Consider the following 21,674-nt stretch of genomic DNA (forward strand, 5'->3'; position numbering starts at 1 on the left):
CGCTCCCGACAGGCCAGACTATCCTTGTGAATCCCCGTTCATGACATCCTCCTTCACATGCTTTAAGAGTGTCAATAGAACTCAGATAAATCGGGTATTAATCTTACATCCATCAGGAAAATCCGTATTTAATTGGCGTAGGAACCGTAAGATAGTGACAGACAAAAAATCCCGAGGGAAATTAAGACACAAGTCTAGAGGAAAGCATAGGAATTCCCATCCGATCTACAATTATTATTTATGAAGCAGGCTACGAAAAGATATAAAACTAACCATTTCACACGATTCCAATGATGTAAGCTACTTTCTTTTCCACTGGGCATCTGCTTTTCAGCAATGTGGGTAATGTTAGATGCACCAGGGCCTTAATGATGCAAGATAAGACCAAAAACTTAATACAAAAAATTATTTGTCTGTAAAGATTCCCATCATTGATCATTATACGAACAGATTATCATTCGAATTAGAACAAAATGACACTGTTACTGCTGCTGCTGCTATTACAAACCCGTTGATACGCTAAGCCGTCTGAGGACGACCCAGTGTCAAATAATCCTCGTTCATTAACCTGACCGAAAGCTTCTACGTTAGATACCTTACAGAAATTGCCGAAAAGGGAATTGTTTGTTTGTAATCTCTTATCAGCTTACTCTTAAAGCCCAGCATTCCCCAGCTTTGATTTTGCAGCCTATTTAGTAAGCCTTCATTGTGCGATCTTTTTGCACCATACGAGCGTAGACCAACCATAATCAAAATACTTATGCGTGCGTCCCCGCGGAAAACAAGGTTTTGAGTTTTATACATCATATTTACCTACCATCCCAGATAGACCGACTGGTGACCTCTGCACAGTTGTTCGGTACCTTCCTCTTATTATTGCTTGAAACCTAAAAGCGCCTTTAGTAGATAACCTCACTGTACATCCGAGAGGAAATTTTAGTTTCCAAGCCTCTCATTAGGGGTGTTCGTGGTGTTAGTGTACCTACTGCTGAAATTTCCTGTCGGAAGTACAAGAGGTTATCTACTACCGTATCTTTCTGTAATGCGAATTAATATCAAAATTGAACTTCCTAAACTTCTCTTTTTAAAGGGAATGCGTTGGGTTTGGACGAACTGTCTATGCCGACCAGGTCGCTCTTTCACGATATAGAAATAATGAATTGGTTTCAACCCTGTTGTCCACAAATATCTGCGGTTGGCATCTTATCCTCAAACTAAACAATCAAAATTTCCTATCCCTCCCCCCGCCTAACAAAATACAAGAAAATGCTTTTACATGCAAAGTTTATCGTTTAAATTCTTATAAAAAAATTCTGTCATAACTCTCTTTGTTTTCGCTTCCCGTTATTATCCACCATTCACTTGAAAACTCAATCAGACGCATGACATACGATTTCTATTTTATTTCTTCCCTCAGGAACAGAGTGTTTGGAATATGATCTCTTTTTTTCCTTGAAGTCAGGGTAATAAACGTCATTATTACAAAGGTAAGAATACCCATTGTTGGTTCCGGTGAAGTGCAGGGTATTTTGAAGGAGCTGGGAAAACTTTAGGGAAACTCTGAAAAATATTGGAATACCGAAATCACTTGATTGATTTAGCAATCGTTTCAAACGTTTTTATAGAAATAAAAATTGTATCGCCTTTTGTTGTAAATGTCGATTTTTTGTATTTGTATGTTATACCCCCGACCTAATGTTCTTCATCTAAGTAATGAAATATATAACAATATAAATATATAACACTCAATCCTAATGAAATATACCTAAGTATGATGCAAAAAATAATACTTTAGAAACAGATTTCGGCTATATATATATATATGGACATTAGGGGGGGGGGGGGTAAAGTGTAGCGGTTCTGCATGCCTAATGTGTTAGGTACAATTATTCTGCATATTATGAAGTAAGAATTGTTTTCTAACTTCACATTGTCCAAATACTTTACCCCCACCCCTAATGTGCAACTATACAACCCAAATTATATATTTTCCGTATATTCTGTCACTTCTCTTCCTCTTGTCTCAAGATAAGCTGAAATAAACTAACGAAAAAAAAACGGTTTTACAATGCGTCAACGAATGAACAACTTGAGTGGTCGGGGGTATATCATCCAAGTACCTGAATGTTTTGTCATTTAATATCGATTTGTATTTCATTTTAACTTTCGTGTATTCATGAACGCGAATTTTCGGGGAGATTTTAAATAGCCCAACTTTCTTAAGGAGAAATTCAGGGAAACCCTGAGAAATTCGGGAATAGTGAAAGCACTGCCCACTTGGTTGATTTAACAATCATGTCGAACGTTGCAAGAAATATATAAAATTTGTCAATGTCTTTCCTAACTGCAATTTCAGCCACTTATTTACACTGAATACACCGAGATTCTGTTGCTCACCAGTGGATCTAGATAGACTGAAAGAAGATCTGAGTAAATCTTCATGGGACTTTTCATTACCAGAAAATATTAATTTGAGCAATTATAACGATATATTTGGCCAGTTTTATGACACTGTTAAGGAAAAATTCTCGGCTTATTGTCTAAAAGCTCCTTTAAGGAATCCTCGATAAAAAAGATCCACACCCATAGCTCCCTGGCTAACTTCGGGAGTCCTCAAGTCAATAAATAGGAAGCAGAACCTTTGGAAAGAATACAAAAACAGACCAAGTGATGCTAAATTAGAAGCATTTAGGTTGTACCGTAATATGCAGAAATCAATTATTCGGAGAGCTAAAACAGTATATTTTACAAAGAGATTTGATGATTGGGGTAAAAATATAAAGAAGACGTGGGACGTGATTAAGGAAGTTAGTCGGCCATCCAAGAAACTAGAAGGTCTCCCTAAGTCTCTTATGGTAGACGATCAACTTATCACAGAAAAAGGGCAAGTACGACATCATATGAACAAATTCTTCGCGGAGATAGGGAAATCAACTGCTAATAGCGTTTCCCATTGCTCGGTGTCACAGACTTGGAAACAGTTCCTAGGCCCCCCGTGCTTGAAATCAATGGTTCTTGAGGACGTTACGGTGCAGGAAATTACAAATATTGTTTTGTCTTTAAAGAATTCTTCGACAGGTTTTGACAAAATTTCTGCTAAAGTAATTAGGCATATCGTTCCATCGATGATCACCACACTTTGCAATTTGATTAACAGGTCAATTCAACTAGGAGTATTTCCCCAACGGCTTAAATTGGCACGTGTGATAGCTTTCTTTAAAGGAGGTGACCATGAAGATCTTGGGAACAATAGGCCGATCTTTCTTTTTTCGGTGTTCTCTAAGATATTTGAAAGGCCAATGCTCAAACGTCTGGTGAGATTTCTTGAAGAAATTTTTTTTTTCCATCAGCATCAGTTTGGGTTTCGCGCAAAGTATTCTACAGAACATGCTTTTAATAAATTTCTCCAGTTTATACGACAATCTTTAGATTCTAATCTAGTTCCTGCAGCCATTTTTCTTGATGTAGAGACAGCTTTTGACAGCCTTACACACAAGATCCTCATTGGCAAACTTTCTCATCATGGTGTGCGTGGGGAAGCATTATTTTGGTTCTATTTATATCTTACTGACAGATCTATTGCCATGGAAGCTACAGACAAGGAAGTTCCAATTGAATACGGAGTACCCCAAGGTTCTATTCTTGGGCCAACCCTCGTAGAGGTTCTGGGCCAGAACCTCTACCGACTTCTTAACAGCCCAATTCCCAATGTTTGCTCTGGATTTTGTCACAGATGTCACTCTCAGAGTATGTCGGTGTCCACATCTGATAGTCGAGAAGAACTGATAGCATTTGCAGACGACACCACTCTATGTGCTGCAGCTCCGGATGAGTCATCCCTTATTCTAAAGCTTCAAGCAATGACTGAGAAGATACTCAATTGATTTGACATAAATCAACTAGCTTTACATGTAAAAAAGTCGTACATTCTTATTTTTTCCCGTACAGGTGTGAGCTGCCCCACAATTACTGAGGTTCCTACACCAAGAGGCTCCATAAGTCACCCCCGGATCGATATGTGTGATTCCTGGGAGTTTTTTTGGATGAAAACTTATCGTTTAAGTGGCACGTTCAAGTAATAAGAGTGAAAATTTCCCGTGGACTTGGAATCATCCGTAAATTAAAGCGTTTATTTCCTTTTCCTGTACTCCGTCTTTTATATTTCTCTCTCGTTTTCCCTTATATATGTTACTGTTCGTCTGTGTGGATGTCTACATTTTCTTCTGTACTTGCTACTGTTCATTTTATTCATGTGAAAGCGGTAAGAGTTCTCCAGTCGACTACACACACTCCTGTTGATCTCCTTAAAATTAGAGATATTTATGTTATATCTCTATCTTCGTTGGCATATCAATTCTTCCACAGAGAGCTCCCATTTTGTTTTTCTGGACTACTTAAACTCGTAAGGGGAGCAAATCTGTACGCAGTTCGTAAGTGAGAGGATGTAATGATTCAGGCTACTCTCTTGGTCCATCCAGACTTTTGGTCTGGCCGTGACTGTGGGGCGTGCTTGGAACTTAGTTCCTGCTGAGATTCGTCAGTCACGAACACTTGGCTCCTTTAAAAGACAGATGAAAAGTTTCTTATTAAAGGTAAATATTAAATAATTTATAGTTGGTTTATGTGTTTTTTTTTTTTGTTTGTGTGTTTGTTGTTTTTTTTTGGGGGAGGGTGGGGTTTTTTTTTGGTTGTTTCGGTTGCTCAATGATATAGAGAATTTTATTTTTTTATTTGTTGTTGGGGGAAAGAAGGGTCAGTGCTTCGTATTGACTGCCGGTGAGATGACTTATTTTCCATGTAAATTTGTTAGTTAGACACTGTTCAGTATTATTTATACAAAGTTTTAATATTATTCATTTATTCTATGTCGTTTCCCAAATGACGGGCCATAGAGCCCTTTGGGATACTGTTTTTGTTATTGTTATTTATGGAAATAAATGGAACTTGAACTGAAATACTTATTTAGTCTTATAAAATTTGCCTTATTTTCAAAAATTATTTAGGGGAAACAACCCCTAAAAGTGATATAATCTTAATGAAAATCACACCATCATATTCAGCTTATGAGAGAACTCTACTGTAGAAGTTTCAAGCTCCTATCTGCAAAAATATAGAATTTTGTATTTTTTTTCCAGAAGAAAGATCACGGATGTGTGTCTATTTGTTTTGTTTTGTTTTTCTCCCCAGGGGTGATCGTATCGACCCAGTGGTCCTAAAATATCGTGAGAGGGCTCTTTCGAACGAAAATTAAAAGTTCTAGTGCCCTTTTTAAGTGACCAAAAAATTGGGGGGCAACTAGGCCCCCTCCCACGTCTATTTTTCCCACAGTCACCTGATCAAAATTTTGAGATAACCATTTTGTTCAGCATAGTCGAAAAAATCTAATAACTATGTCTTTGAGGATGCCTTAATCTCCCACAGGCCCCGGGGGAAGGGCTGTAAGTTATGAACTTTGGCCATTGTTTACATACAGTGTTGGTTATTGGGAAGTATATAGACATTTTCAAGGGAGATTTTTATGTTGGGGGGGGGGTCGGTGGAAGAGTGTTTTACTTTGGAGGATCTGTCCATGGAGGAATTTTTCATGGGGGAGAGGAATTTTTCATGAAGGGGGTGCCAGATTTCCCAGTGCTCTTTAAAAAACGATCAGAAATTAAATTAAAAAAAAACAAGTTTTTCAATTGAAAGTAAGGAGCAACATTAAAACTTAAAACGAACAGAAATTATTACGTATATGAGGGGGTTCGGCCCTTGGTCAATGCCTCGCTCTTTACGCAAATTTTTTTAGTGCTTTCAAAAGAGATGTTTGTTCTAAAAAACGGCTTTTGTGATTCTGGGGTCATTTTTAAAGAATTGAAACAAAATTCGAAATTTAGCGTAAAGAGTGAGGTATTGACGAGGGGGTGAACCCCCTCATATACGTAATAATTTCTGTTCGTTTTAAGTTTTAATGTCGCGCCTTACTTTCAGTTGAAAGTAAGTTAAATTACTTTCAGTTGACTTGTTCTTTTTTACTTAATTTACAAGAGAAAAATTTACCTTTCTTCTTCGTTTTCACCTTCCTTTACTTTTTTTGTCCCAAAAATGCCGTCGACATTGAAACTGGAGTTTGTTATGAAAATGGGAAAAATGTAACGCAGAAGAATAGCAAAGACATTCCTCTGGATTCTTTCAGGTTCACAACTTCAAAGTTCTTTTATAAAAAACTAATAATAACTATCATTTGTCAAAAATGAAATTTTCTACAATTGCTCAACTATTCTCTCTGTTCCTGCATCTGCTTATGTGTATGTATGCATACTCATATATATATATATATATATATATATATATATATATATATATATATATATATATATATATATATATATATATATATATATATATATATATATATATATATATACCGCTTTTACATTATGCACTTGGTCTATGCACTTTACTCTTATGTTTGCTGGTTTATTTCTTACGATTTGCTTTTCAATGCTAACCAGCATTAAATATTGTAAAAAGAGTCCTAATTAGTGTGTGAAAAAAAAGATGAAAACCATATTTTTTTTCAGCATAGCATGTGGCAAGCTTGGGACTTGGCTCTTGATGTCTGTTTGTCGCAACTTCCTGCAATATTGAAAGGAGAGGCGACCTATGAACACTCTCCTTTCTTTGAGGAGCAATTGACAGCCTTTGAAGTTTGGCTGAGCCACGGATCACAATCTAAAAAGCCCGAGCAGCTTCCCATCTTGCTTCAGGTAATACTATTTCGTTTCTTTGGACAAATTGCATTTCGTTTTGATCGTGGGTGTCAAAGTCTTGAACAGACAATCTCCAGGTCAAATTTCAATTGCATTCTTTTTGTACATAAAAGAAGACCTGAAATAAAGTACCAAGAACACTAAAATGAAATCTAGTTATTTGAATTGGTTAAGTGGAAAGTTGCACAATGAAATATGTCTTACAAAAAAAGACGGGGATTTAATTTTTAATGAAAATTAATTATTTGTTAAATTAAAATTAATTGAATGACTTAATTATTTAATAGCTTTAATTTATTAGAAAAATTAATTAGTTACTTAATTAAAAATAATTAAAAAAAAATTAATTTAATGACTTAGTCCATATTAAGTTATGCAGTTTTTGGTAGTAGTGTGTACACAAAAAAAGAAATGTGGGCTAAAAATCGACAAAAATTAACTAAAAATATGTGGCATCATACAGCCTAAGAAGGAGTCGCTTCCATTTGAAGGTATAATTTTCTTTGGGAATCAACATATCGTTAATGTTTGAATTTTTGCCATTGTCAAGTTTAACATCCCTAAAAACTTCATAATGTTGAAATAACCAGAATAAAAATCTTCAAAAATCGCAGTTTTCAGACATCCATAGAGAAGATCGTTCAAGGAGGGAAATTGCTTTTATTTTGATTTCTTCTCTACTTCAAATATTCCTAAAAGGTTTGGCAACAGGGTGCAAAGAACAGAAAAAAACTAAGGATTTTATGTTTGTTTTATTCGCTTGCATGTGTTATCGATATATAAAAGCAAGAAGGGTGTGCTGAACCTGATTATTGGCCAAAAACGCTTGTCAGGTATGTACATTCATGTTTGTGTTGTGCGACTTTATGAAATTATGTTCAGTGTGGATGAAAGTATGGAGTGTCGAGATAACTATTTTGTTGCCGTCTGTGTCATCTTGCATCTGTGCATAAACATAATAACCGTTCACCATCATCGCTGCCCCTCCTGTTGATAGCACACCGTTAGTACTTCTGGGACAACAAATTCTGATGTTGTTCGTTGGTTTGTCCAAAGAGAATGGCATAAAACCTGAAATCTCTCAGAAAATAATAATTAATCATCATTTTTTGTTTTCAAGAATTCTTTTCAGCCAAAATCTAGTCTCTACCGAGTAGGCTTAAGCTGGCTTGGAAAAATCTTGACAGGTTAAGTAGCATAGACCAGTTGACTAAATGCTGATGGGCATACTCGTAACAGAATTCTGTTTTTTTGAAAATCTTTCTTGCATTTTAAATACAAAAAAAAACTAATTCATCAGTTTTTGGTCAAACAAAGTCATCAAAGGCTGGCTGATGTTGGTGATTTTTCTTTTTGACACTAGCACCATTTCCACTCACACAGTTCCCCATACTCTTTGGTGTCGTCATGATCCCATGAATCGTCAAAAAGGATAAAACTGTGATTATCGTAGGTTCATATCAATGTTCCCACATTAGCTATATCTGCTTGTAGCGACAAACGACATAAATGTCATATTTGGCGGCTTTTGCATTATTGTTTAGTATTGTTTTAGTATTGTTATTATTGTTTAGTATAGTTAGTATTGTTTAGTGAAGAAGTGCCAAGTATTGTTAATTTATGTCGCAAGTCTCATTCAAGAGCCTAGGGGCCATTGAGTTTTTATACTATTATGTTCCGGACTCCAGCAAAAACGACGAAGAGTCTGAGAGGTTCAATATCCAGCTTAAAGATCTAGTCTATTCAGCCCCAAAGAAGCACAAAATCTTTGTCATTTGCAATTTTAATGCCATTTTGTTGGCAAGGAACACGCAGACCATGAATATGTATGGGTAAAAGGTCATGGATAACTAAGCAAATGAGGTGAACGCCTGATTGTACTCTGCAGAGACAGCAATTTAGTTTTCATGAAGGGCACTGTTTAAGCACACCTTGATTTAACGTGGAATTCCCCTCAATGTTGAATTAAAATCTCATAGACTATATCCTTGTGTATTTGTGTCGAAAGTTGTCTGTAACTAGCCCGGTCACTTGTTAAACCAGTTTTAGAACAACACTTATAATAGCTTTCATACTGTCTTGAAATCTCCACAAATTTCGAGTAGATCTCCTGAGTGACCAAGCGACCCGATCAGCCTATTTTGTCATTCTATCCGAGAATATCTTGGGCGTCAAGTGAAGCCCCACGCTGACTCCGTCTAAAAACAATATTGAAAACCTAGCGACAATCAGCACGCTGATTGTCTATGATGTTGCTTTCTCCACATTGGGTATTCAAAAGGCTGACTGGAAGCCTTGGATTACAGACGAGATTATTCAGCTTTACGATGAAAATCGCAAACTCGTCAACCAGCAAGCCAAGGAAAGTAGAGACCAGTACGAGCAAGTCAAGCGAGCTGCGAGACGAGCCATATGCCATGCCCACCGTGCCTTTATTAAGGAAAGATGTGAGTAGTGCGAAACAGTTTTCAAGAAAGGTGACTTGCATTTCATGCATAGAAGTGTGAGAGAATTTTCTAAAAAGAAAGTTAAAAAAAAATTCTCCATCCTCAATGAACTTGGCAACAAGATACAATCCACTGCTAAAATCCGCTCTAGATGGAAAGAACACTTTAAAAATGAAATGAATTCGACCATCTTTTCTGACCAAACATTATCACAGAATCAACGCAACGGCCTGCAAATCAGGTGACTTTCCCTCACCATGGTGTAAAGCCACGGTATTCTGTCTTCATAAGAACCCGTTCTAAACTAATTTGTCACAACTATCGACCTATAAGTCTTGCAAGCCATGGCGCTCAATTTTGAAAAGAGTCATGCTTGGACGCATCCGATCAGTATGCTCAGCGGTAATCCCAGAATACCAAACGGGCTTCCGATCAAATAGGTCGACGGCTGATCAGATTTTTAAAGTTCGTCAAATCAAGGAAAAATATTCAGAACTTGAAGCAATATCCACCTACTTTTCGTAGACTTCAAACAGGTGTTGGACCTCAAATAGAGAGACGGTCTATGACATATTCTTCTTCACTTTGACATCCCACCCAACTTGGTTTCCTTAATTAGATACATTTACGCAAAATTCAGAAGTCGTGTTTTGACTGGAGAAGGGCTCACCAAAAGCTTTGAATTTGAACGGTGTTTTGCAAGGCTGCCTGATATCACCAGTGATCTTCAATCTCTTTTTAACTGCAGTGTTTTCACTCACGGATAGTTCGTCTGGTGTCCTTCCAGGAGGAGTAGTGAAAGACAAAATAGCTTACGACTATGGTACAGACCGGAGGGACTCGATTGAGTACCTTCATGATCTCCGATTCCAGGCCAAGTTCGTTCGCACGGCCACCAACCTTTTTGGGATGACCATCAACACCTCGAAAACGAAAAACATGCGCTGCTCACGTAAAACAAATTCCTCAGAAAATCTCAGTCTCCTGCTTGGAAGGGATAGCGTAGTGTGGATTGAGGAAGTTATTTATCTTGGTACCTTTATCTCCTCTGACAATAAATGATCCAAAGAAATCAAGAGAGGCCTGGCACTTACGGAATCCTGTTTTAACAGTCTTATGCCCATCTGGAGGAATAAGACTTTATCAACGATGCATAAAGTGGGGCTATTCAACTCATTCAATCTCCCTGTCGCCATTATGCCTGTGAAACTTGGAATCTTAAAACAGATCATCAGGGGCGGCTTGCTGCCTTTAAATCAAAATTGCTACGACAAATTGCTGGGATCATTTACTATGATAGAATGTCCAACACCAAGCTTCTCAAAAGTCTCACAAACGACCTTCGATGACAGATGGGACTTCAGTAAAGTCATTTTTGATACTCTGGTCTAGACGGATATTTACGAAACAAGCATTATAACTAAGAATGTATTGTATCAGAAAACCAAATAAAATATGGAGACCCAAAATAATTACTTTTCAAATTTGATAGCGCTTGTTTTTTGCTTAAAAAATTGTGGGTGGCTTTAAAATATGTCCAACGTTTTCAGTTGATCTGAAATTTCAATAAAGTAAGCATTTTCAAGTAATTATACTAGCTGACACAATTTTTTATAATCGGCCTAAAAATCTAAAATTTTAGTATTTCAATTGGTTTCAAACATAAAAGATATGCCCTAAAACAGGTTATCATGTCACACTCTCACGTTAAAGAATTGTGTAAAATATAAGACTAATGCAAGGCTCTCTCTCTTTCTCTCTCTCTCTCTCTCTCTCTCTCTCTCTCTCTCTCTCTCTCTCTATTTCTCTTTCTTTCTCTTTGTCTCTCTCTTCTTACCGTCCCTTTTATGTAAAATTTTAAGCGTATACTTCTCCTAATTATAGGTCTTATTGAGCCAAGTTCATCGTTTGCGTGCCCTTCAGCTCCTTGGAAAATTTTTGGACCTTGGTCCTTGGGCTGTGAACCTCGCCCTTAGTGTTGGAATATTTCCTTATGTACTTAAGCTTCTACAAAGTTCTGTCAAAGAACTAAGACCCATGTTGATATTTATCTGGGCCAAAATACTTGCTGTAGATTTGGTGAGTTTGTCTTTGCAATCTGTCACATAAATGTCCTTTTAATCATGGCAGTTCCTTCTCCACTCTGGGAGAAGGCTTATAGTGTTTGATCTTGGGATTATACTTGTTCCACAATTCCCATGTCTTGAGCAGAAAAAAGATGAAGTATAGCTAAATCCATGAAGATGTTTGTATCGGACAAAAATTCTTTCAACCGTGATACTGATTTTAAGATTTCCTATAATCGAAATTATGAAGTCTCCATGTTTAATTTTAATCTATAAATTTATGATTCATTTGTCCGTGTTAAGATAATATTGATTTATCAATAAATAAATTTTATATTATATCAAGTGATCGAATCAATTGGTTAAAGCAATTTAATCTCTTAATTAATTAAACCTAAGAATATGTTATTTAAAAAAATTTATTATTAAATCCGTAACATGATTATATTTGAGTAAATCTGTTGTTCTTACTAATTTTAAATATGTATTTATTTATTCCTTGATGATATTCGTTTACAAAGATAAAATTTTCTTACGAAAATAAAGAGCGAAGTTGAAACTTAAAATAAACAAAAATATTGATTCACAGATTGTGCAACAAAACTAGCTCAAATAAACTGGGGTCGTGATATTTTACGATATCTGTAGATTTGTAAAAACTGGTCCTTTACTGAAAACACAAAACCGACCCCCTAAAAACAAGGTGTTTTCTTGGCAGCAAACAAAAATCCGTAAGTAGCATGCAGAAAATAAAAGACCTTTTAGTCATTCACCGGCTATGATTCGATAATATTTTCTGTATACAGTTATACCTCTCTTAAAATCTCGGGAAAGACCACTTTTCAGTGAAACACTTGTTTTTAGGATTCTAAAGTTATCGGATAATATCAGGACTCAGTTTATTTGAGTGATTGTGTGAGCGTTTATTTCAGTTTATTATTGATCTGCGAATAAATATTTTTCTTCGTTTAAAGTTCGCTCTTTACTACAGTAAGAAAAACTTTGTTTTTGAATTATTTTTTTTCTCTTTCTCAATTTTTTTTTAAACATTCACAATGAACCCTACAAAAGATCTTTTTAAGAACGCTGTAGCGTTGCCTATAGTAAAGGCCATACGGCTCCAAGGTTTTATTATTTATTTATTTATGTATTTTTTTTTCCCCAGAGGCTCTTCATATGGAAGGGATCGTCGTAGAAACTTCAAAGGGGGCTCATTCGACTGGAAATCGAGAGTTCTAGTGCCCTTTTTAATAGTCGAAAAATGATTGTAGGGCAACTAGCCCCCCCACACCCATGAGTCCCCCTAACACATCCAATAAAAATTTGGAGATAGCCATTTGGTTCAGTGTAGTTGATTTCCCCATAGAAAATATATTTTTGAGGAGGACCCTCCCCCACAACCCTCAGGGTAAGGGTTTTAAGTTATATCCTGGGGAAATATAAGGTTTTTATAGAAGGCGTTGTCGTAGAAACTTCAAAACAGGTTCATTCGATTGAAAATTCAAAGGGCTAGTGCCCTTTTTAATAGTCGAAAGTGATTGGAGGGCAACTAGCCTCCCCCACGCCCATCATTTCCGCAAGCACATCCAATCAAAATTTTGAGATGGCCATTTTGTTCAGCCTAGTTGATTTCCAGATAGAAAATATGTTTTGAGGAGGACACTCCCCCACAACCCTCAGGGCAAGGGTTTTAAGTTATGCCTTGGGGGCATATAAGGTTTTTATAGAAGGCGTTGTCGTAGAAACTTCAAAAAGGGCTCATTCGATTGGAAATACAAAGGGATAGTGCCCTTTTTAATAGTCGAAAGTGATTTGAGGGGAACTAGCCCCCCCCACGCTCATCATTCCCCCCAACACATCCACTCCAAATTTTGAGATAGCCATTTTGTTCAGAGTAGTTTATTTCCAGATAGAAAATATTTTTTTGAGGAAGACAATCCCCCAAAACCCTCAGGGCAAGGGTTTTCTTCTATGGCCAGGGAGCGGACAAGGTTTTATTGAAAATGTTGCCGAAGAAACTTCAAAAAAGGCTTATGCGATTGGAAATTCAAAGGGATAGTACTCGTTTTAGTGTTCGAAAGTGATTGGAGGGCAACTAGCCTCCCCGCCCCACTCCGATCATTCCCCCAAACACATCCAATCAAAATTTTGAGATATCCATTTTGTTCAGCGTAGTTGATTTCCAGATAGAAAATATGTTTTTGAGGAGGGAACTCCCCCACACCCCTTAGGGCACGTGGTGAAAGTTATGTCCTGAAAGAATAGATAGATTGCTCAGAATGTAGACTCGTAGAAGCTTAAAAAAAGACAACTTAATATGGAAATTTGAAGGGTTAGTGTGCATTGTAATAGTCAAAAGTGGTTTCAAGGTCACTAGCCCCCCACGCCGCTCATTCCCTCAAACAACTTTCAGTGAAAATTTTGAGATAGCCATTTTGTTCATCATAGTTGATTTTCAGATATAAAATATGTTTTGAGGAGGACATTCCCCCACAACCCTCAAGGCGAGGGTTTTAATTTATTCCCTGGGGGCATATAAGGTTTTTATAGAAGGCGGTGTCGTAGAAACTTCAAAAAAGGCTCATTCGATTGGAAATTCAAAGGGCTAGTGCCCTTTTTAATAGTCGAAAGTGATTTGAGGGCAACTAGCCTACTTCCACGCCCATCATTCCCCCAAACACATCCAATGCCCTGGGGGCATATAAGGTTTATATAGAAAGTTGTTGTATAAATCATAGGCAGCACGATTGCGCTGCCTAAGTAAAGAACGGGGACACTCGAGAACGAGACGAATACAAATGAATGTGCATTGTCAGTTTAATATACATATACTGATATTTAGTAATCAAAATGTTAATATTATTTGATTTATTAAAGTTATAAAAGTAAAAACATTTATATTTTTTCAGTAAAGAGCAAATTTTGTTCTGACCTTGGGAAGGCATAGGGGTTTTGCGCCCAACTTATGTTAATTTCTGCTCGTTGTAACTTTGACTCGGTTATTTATTGTAATTTCTGTTCGTTTTAGGTTTCCTTTATTTATCGATGCTGATTTGTGGTAGTTTCACGCTTGGTAGATTATTTGATTTTATTTTTGCTCATTTTTTATTTAATGGAGTTCTTTACTTTTCTTTGAAAAACTTATTTTGTGTGAAAAGTTTTTAAATTAATCAAGTAAAAAACGTATACGTATAACATCATTTAAATTCACTATAATAAGAAATAAAGAATTCAAAAAAGAGAGAAAAAAAAATCAAATAATAAAACTATTCTTGCCTGAAAACTGCGCCTTCTAAGGTTTCTCTTTGGGCTGTTTCAAAGTCCTGAAGTTTTTGGACATTGCCATGATTTTATCACTGTCGAACGTCAATTCGTGCAAATGGACAACTAAAACTAATTAGTTAAATTTTACAATGATTTTTATTGTTATTCTTTTCTTAATAAAAAAAAATCGTATCCATGTATCACTCGTCAATCGTTCGTTATAAATTATTCGTAGTCTTATGTTTGTATATTCCTTTTTTCTTCCCCTACTTAAGCTTGGTGTTCGTATCTACTCCTCGGAGTATGCTTGTCCCGTAATTTCCTATTTTCTAAATAGAAATTGGTGAGGTGTCGCTGATTCTTTAGAGATTTTAAACAGTTTTAATGAGAATAATCCTTGAATTTTTTTACGTATTTGTTTAGAATAATGTCTAATTTTTATTTAAGCCACTTACTTACCCAGTCAATTTACATTATTAAAACACAAGCAGGGAAAATGACAAAAATGACATATGGATTGTATTGTGTGGGTTGTATGGGTTGTATATGGGTTGTATTGTGACATATGGGTTGACATTTGGGTTGTATTGTGTCAGTAACGTAAAGGAGAAAAAATGAGTGAATTTTTTTTCTCAAGTGCTCGAATCTGAGATTATATTTAAGTTTATTTGGGCTGAGGATTGTTCCAATTGGCTTTTAAAGGTTTATTTATGATTTGGTTATCAAATAATGGTATTTTGGGGTAAGCTATCAAAAGTTTCATTAAATAAGCAATCCATCAATCGATTTTACACTAAAATATCAGATAACATTTGCTTTTAAAGTGGAGCCAGCCGATGTAGAGGTAGTCGATGTATAATGGAGCCTTTAGTGACTCAATTTATAGTTGAATCCTTGTTTAGAATTTTTACTCTGGTAATGATGTATTGGCAAAATGTATTTAATTGGAGAATGGCTGGCCGGTAAATGAACGGAGTTTTATTATTTTGATATAGTATTGCTTCACATTAACAGGGCTATAAATTAGTAAAAAAAAAAAAAAAAAAAAAAAAAAAAAAAAAAAAAAAAAAAACAAAGAAGGCACACACCGCACAGCATAATCAGCCGTTGGATAAGATTTAATTCATTTAATCTACTGTATTCAACAGTAGTAACGTTGTATTTGTTAAGCGACTTCTCTAGCTGTAAAATTATTGATTCTACATCCCCGAATAAAAATAAGAAACTGTGCAAAATAAATCCATCTATTACCTATGCTATAGATGATTGCTTAAAAATAAGATAGAACTAAGGTAGATCAATAGGTGGTAAATAGAAAGTCGGTGAAATAATAAAAAGAAAATCGATCAATAGAATATGGATGGCGCACTGGAGTTGCAATCCTATGTCCTTCGGGACGGGGGTTCTAATAATGGTGTCATCAATCCTTCGGCTTGGGGCGGGTATCAGCGACGCGACTCTGCAAGCTCAACAGCCATGAGTGTATAGAGCTCACTGTAGAACAAATTGCCATGGAACATCTAGACTTTAGATGTTAGTTGAGTTTTAAAACGCCTGGTTCTGCTTCAAGCAAGCAAAAATATTGATCAAAAGACAATTGTAATAAATAAATTAAATAGTATAAATATGTTAGTATGGATCCCTAGGATTATTGTTGCACTCAGTTACGATCCCCAGGGGGAAGGGGACAATGGAATATTTGTTCCACTTGCAGTGAAACTACGGAAAATGCAGGTTTACCTCTCCAATTTTAGCTGAGTGAAGTAAAAGGAAAACAATACGGCATCTGAATTATGACTGAGTGGAATATAGGTTACATATGTACATGTAATGTTACGTGCAAATACTCTGTATGTTACGATAAAGAAAAATCCCTGAGATCGACGAAGTGTAATCTTCTGAAAGCGAGCACTGAGCTGCAAGTGGTATGACTTCAGAAATGCAGAATTTGAGCTCTTCACTTGTAGGAAAGTATCTCCTCATTTCAAGGATATGGCAGGAAAGCATCAGTCAAGTTCAGTGAAGTGAAAGGAAAACATTATGTCATCTGAATTGTGACATAGTGTAATGTATGTTACGTATTTATATGTAATGTTACGTGTTAATACTATGTATGTTACGATGAAGAAAAATCCCTGAGATTGACGAAGTGTAAACTTCTGAAAGGTGACATTGAGTTGCAAGTGGTATGACTTTAGAAATGCAGAGTTTGAGCTCTTCACTGTTAGTAAAGTATCTCCTAATTTGCAGGATATGGCAGGAAAGCATCAGGCAAGTTCAGTGAAGTGAAAGGAAAACATTATGTCATCTGAATTATGACTTAGTGTAATGTATGTTACGTATGTATATGTAATGTTACGTGTTAATACTATGTATGTTACGATGGAGAAAAATCCCTGAGATTGACGAAGCGTAAACTTCTGAAAGCTGACATTGAGTTGCAAGTGGTATGACTTTAGAAATGCAGAGTTTGAGCTCTTCACTTTTAGTAAAGTATCTCCTTATTTGTAGGATATGGCAGGAAAGCATCAGTCAAGTTCAGTGAAGTGAAAGGAAAACCATACGTCATCTGAATTGTGACATAGTGGAATGTATGTTACGTATGTATATGTAATGTTACGTGCAAATACTATAAATGTTACGACAAAGAAAAATCCCTGAGATTGACGATGTGTATGACACTGAGCTGCAAGTGGTATGACTTTAGAAATGTAGAGTTTGAGCTCTTTACTTGTAGGAAAGTATCTCCTCATTTGTAGGAAAGCATCAGGCAAGTTCAATGAAGTAAAAGGAAAACAATCCGTCATCCGAATTATGACTTGGTGGAATGCATGTTACGTATGTATATGTAGTGATACGTGTAAATACTATGTATGTTTACTATAAAGAAAAATCCCTGAGATCGACGAAGTGTAATCTTCTGAAAGCTGACACTGAGCTGCTAGTGGTATGACTTGAGAAATTCAGAGCTGGAACTCGTCACCGCTAATGTCAAACTAATCAAATCTTCAATAAAGTCACAGGACATATTGCATATAATTTTCTAATTTTTTTTTTTGGGGGGGGGGGGGGGGTAGGGGATAGACAACATAGTTAGTTCTCATTGAATCCCAAAACAGCCTTAATAATATAAAAATTGGAATCCCCTTCAGGTGAGCCCTTTATTTTAGGCATTGAAAGGATTATCAAGTCTTCTATCGATAGTCGATTCAGTCAATGTCGAGTTAGTATTAAGCAATTTTCCATCTACACCAAAGCTATGCAATCGCGGTCTGAAATGGAACAAAAGTAATTAAGTCTATACATTTTGTTTCCTTATTTGTTTTGGTTACCTTTTTAAATATATTTTATTGTCATGTTTTGAGCCTCGAAGGTTTAAATTATTAATTTTAATTGGAAATAAAGGATTGAATTATAGAATGTATAATTTTTGGCTAAATTGTGTATTGTCCCTGGTATAATCCCGCAAGTGGTCTTTAGTGTCGTCCCCCTTTTGATTAATAATTATTTTCGCGATTCATTCTTTTCCCTGGAAATATTTTTCCTTTTGTGATTTCAAGGGTTGTTTTTACTTTTTAGCAGTGCCTGGTTGGACTTTTCCCCGAATTTTTAGTCTTGACATGTGATTTTTAGGTTTGAATGTAACAGTTTGAATGCAACCAACCTATCACAAAGGATAATATTAAATTTTTTCATTATTAACCTTTTGAATAGGTGGAAAATGCTTGACAGTCTTAATTAATAAAAAAAATAAGGTGAGACGTGGTGTCAATTATTTCTCGTATTTTTATCTCGTAATCTAGTGATTCTGTTAAATCTACTGATTCTGTTTAATCTAGTGATTCTGTTAAATCTAGTGATTCTGTTAAATCCAGTGATTCTGTTAAATCTAGTGATTCTGTTAAATCTAGTGATTCTGTTAAATATAGTGATTATGTTAAATATAGTGATATTGTTAAATATAACGATTCTGTTAAATCTAGTGATTCTGCTAATTTCAGTGATTCTGTTAAGTCTAGGGATTCTGTTAAATCTAGTGATTTTGTTAAATCTAGTGATTCTGTTAAATTTAGTGATTCTGTGAAATTTAGTGACTCTATTAATTCTAGTGATTCTGTTAAATCTAATGATTCTGTTAAATCCAGTGATTCTGTTAAATCTAGTGATTCTGTTGTTAAATCTGTTGATTCTATTAAACCTAGTGATTCTGTTAAATCTAGTGATTCTGTCAAATCTTGTGATTATGTTAAATCTAGCGATATTGTTAAATCTAGCGATTCTGTCAAATCTAGTGATTTTGTTAAATCTAGTGATTATGTTAAATCTAGTGATATTGTTAAATCTATTGATTCTGTTAAGTCTAGTGATTCTGTTAAATCTAGTGATATTGTTAAATCTAGCGATTCTGTCAAATCTAGTGATTCTGTTAAATCTAGTGATTATGTTAAATCTAGTGATATTGTTAAATCTAGCGATTCTGTCAAGTCTAGTGATTATGTTAAATCTAGTGATTATTGTTAAATCTAGTGATATTGTTAAATCTAGCGATTCTGTTAAATCCAGTGATTCTGTTAAATCTAGTGATTCTGTTGTTAAATCTATTGATTCTATTAAACCTAGTGATTCTGTCAAATCTAGTGATTCTGTCAAATCTAGTGATTCTATTAAATCTAGTGATATTGTTAAATCTAGCGATTCTGTTAAATCTAGTGATTCTGTTAAATCTAGTGATTCTGTTAAATCTAGGGATTCTGTTAAATCTAGTGATTGTTTTAAATCTATTGATTCTCTTAAATCTAGTCATTCTCTCTTACGCCAATGACTGCTCTGGAGTCCTCTCAAGTTCATCTGCTACGACTCTCAATGAACAGTGTATGTAGGTTTGACTTCGTCTTTTTAGTCACTATGGAATATCCATCCTACTCAGAAACCTTTTTGATTTCTGTATCTCATTTAGATTTTTTACTACGATAAATACTGAATAGGTTGAGTGCAAACTAGGTTGTTGCTTTCAATGGATTGTTGCCTTTTATTTTCTACAAATTATTTCCAGGGAGCCAGAGATGAAATTTTTTTTCTATACATGTAATATCTTAGATTTCCAAAAGGTTTCTCTGATAAAAAAAGACTTATATAATTAAACTATCAAGTACTTTGTTTTTGTCTTAACATTCTTTCGCTTAACAACAGTGTTATGATTGAAGTCACCCTCTGTGTTTCACTAGTCTGTGGGCTTCCTAAGTAAGCATTGTTGCTCCTTTAGAGTGCCTCCTAGTTTATAACCCTTTCAGTGGGGATTCTATTCTTTGAGAGTTTCAAAAAGACCATTAAGTTTCTATCAATTCTAACTTTCTCCATAGACACAAATATCAGCATTTTTCGAAACGGGATGTTCAGTTCATCGTTTCTTTCGACTGCGATGTTGGCTGATACAAATGATGCCAGAGTAGTGAGCATCCTTACCTTAAAGCTTAGTTCCTCCTGAGCCACCAGAGGCACCCAGGACATTCAGAAGGAGCAACAAATCATCCACAAATGTGCTGCTGCCCAGACGTCTTCCCGGTAGAATCGGACTATCGTGTGGATGTTTCAGGTCCCCTTTTAGGTGTCATGGATCGTACTTTTTGTTCTTCCTTTTCTTCAAATATCTTCAGGCTGCCACTCCAGCTCCATTCTGGGGAGTCTTTCATGTGGTATAGAGATTAAAATTGCCAAGTAGTGCCATCTTCATTGACGTATGGTATCTGTTACTATGGGCTGGCACAAGGATCCTCTTTTCCTATAGCTGGCTTATATTCCAACATTCAGAACTATTGGCTACGGAAAGGCAGAAAGATTATTAACGCTGAACAACCTTATTTTTAGTTTCACAGAGTAATTTTTTGTGAATCAAACTGGCTTTTGCCGATGAAAAGCTCCCCTGGCTTATCCAACTCTAGACTGTACCTCCCTGGATTCCGCTTGTTGTACTATATTTTCAAAGCATCTAGACACCACTACCTGCTCTACTGCTTTATATCATTTATACAACTTATTCATTTATCATTTATTTATCATTATTGGTTTGTCATTTATTTATTTATCCTTATTCATTTATCATATTTATCATTATTCATTTATCATTTATTTATCATTATGATTTATTCATTTATAATTTATGTCATTTATATCTGCATTTATATCACTACCTGCTCTATTCCCGTTAGTAAGACACTTGCGACATATAATTTTTTGTAGGACGACGTTTATGTCGACAGAATGAACCAATTGTTGTACTATTAACGGAAATATTAATCAAATACACAAATTCCCAGGTCTGCTGATAGGTTGCATAAAAACAACAATTCTCAAATGTGTTGTGTTACTTGTTGTGTTGTGTTACTTGACGTTTTAGGCAAATGTTGCTTCTAAAAGGTGGTGGTGAGCTGATCCGATGTGGGTAAATATGGAGGAGATCAAATTACTGACCTAGCTAAGAAATAGACATACCTTTAGAGTCAGAATTGCATCCTGAATCCAAATATAATACTCATTTCAGTCGGAAATGAATTTAACCCAACCCCCTAATTTGAAAATATATACTCTGAATTGTCTATATATAACCTATACTAAATATTTATCCTATATATTTGTTCTAATATCCAAATATTGAGTAAAAAATTTTAAAATAATTAAAAAGACGAATCTTCAAACGATTATTAGAGCATATTAAATAAGTACAAGAATGGATATGCGTAATACTATAAAAGGGCAAAGATAACGAAAAGGGGGATTTCTAAAGAAATTCAAATATTTGAACGTGTAATGAAATAAAAAGGAGAAATGGAAAAAAAAATATGTCGTGGCGTCTTGCGGTGTTGCGGCATCAAATTTAGTAACATACTACCACACCGGTGACATAAAACTCTCAAATCATTTGTCTAATTCACTTATAGACTTGAAGCAGACAAGATCCTCATTTTCAGGATTGTTATCCTGTAAAAAAAACTTTAAAAAACACATCAAAAATGTGTTTTATGCATTTTTTATTAAGTTTTACGGATTGGAAAAACATTTCGGGGGGCTCAAACCCACTGACTCCTCCCCTGAACACAGCCTTGATAGTATCAAAATAAATCGCAGCTTTACTAAGTGACTTTTCCTTC

General features: G+C 35.5%; 1 protein-coding gene across 1 annotated transcript in view; it reads left to right on the forward strand.

The window, feature by feature from the left end:
* The window catches only part of LOC148951543 (regulatory-associated protein of mTOR-like), a 322,491-nt gene that overhangs the window by 115,253 nt on the left and 185,564 nt on the right, over positions 1 to 21,674 (forward strand). The window contains exons 6-7 of the mRNA XM_089091020.1: positions 6,564 to 6,749; positions 11,084 to 11,278. Coding sequence (XP_088947146.1) covers positions 6,564 to 6,749; positions 11,084 to 11,278 — 381 coding nt within the window. The remainder of the gene's footprint in view (positions 1 to 6,563; positions 6,750 to 11,083; positions 11,279 to 21,674) is intronic.

The sequence above is a fragment of the Artemia sp. Qi Xiang Cuo genome, chromosome 6 (genome assembly GCF_049724085.1).
Source record: "Artemia sp. Qi Xiang Cuo chromosome 6, ASM4972408v1, whole genome shotgun sequence".
Taxonomy (NCBI): Eukaryota; Metazoa; Arthropoda; class Branchiopoda; order Anostraca; family Artemiidae; genus Artemia; species Artemia sp. Qi Xiang Cuo.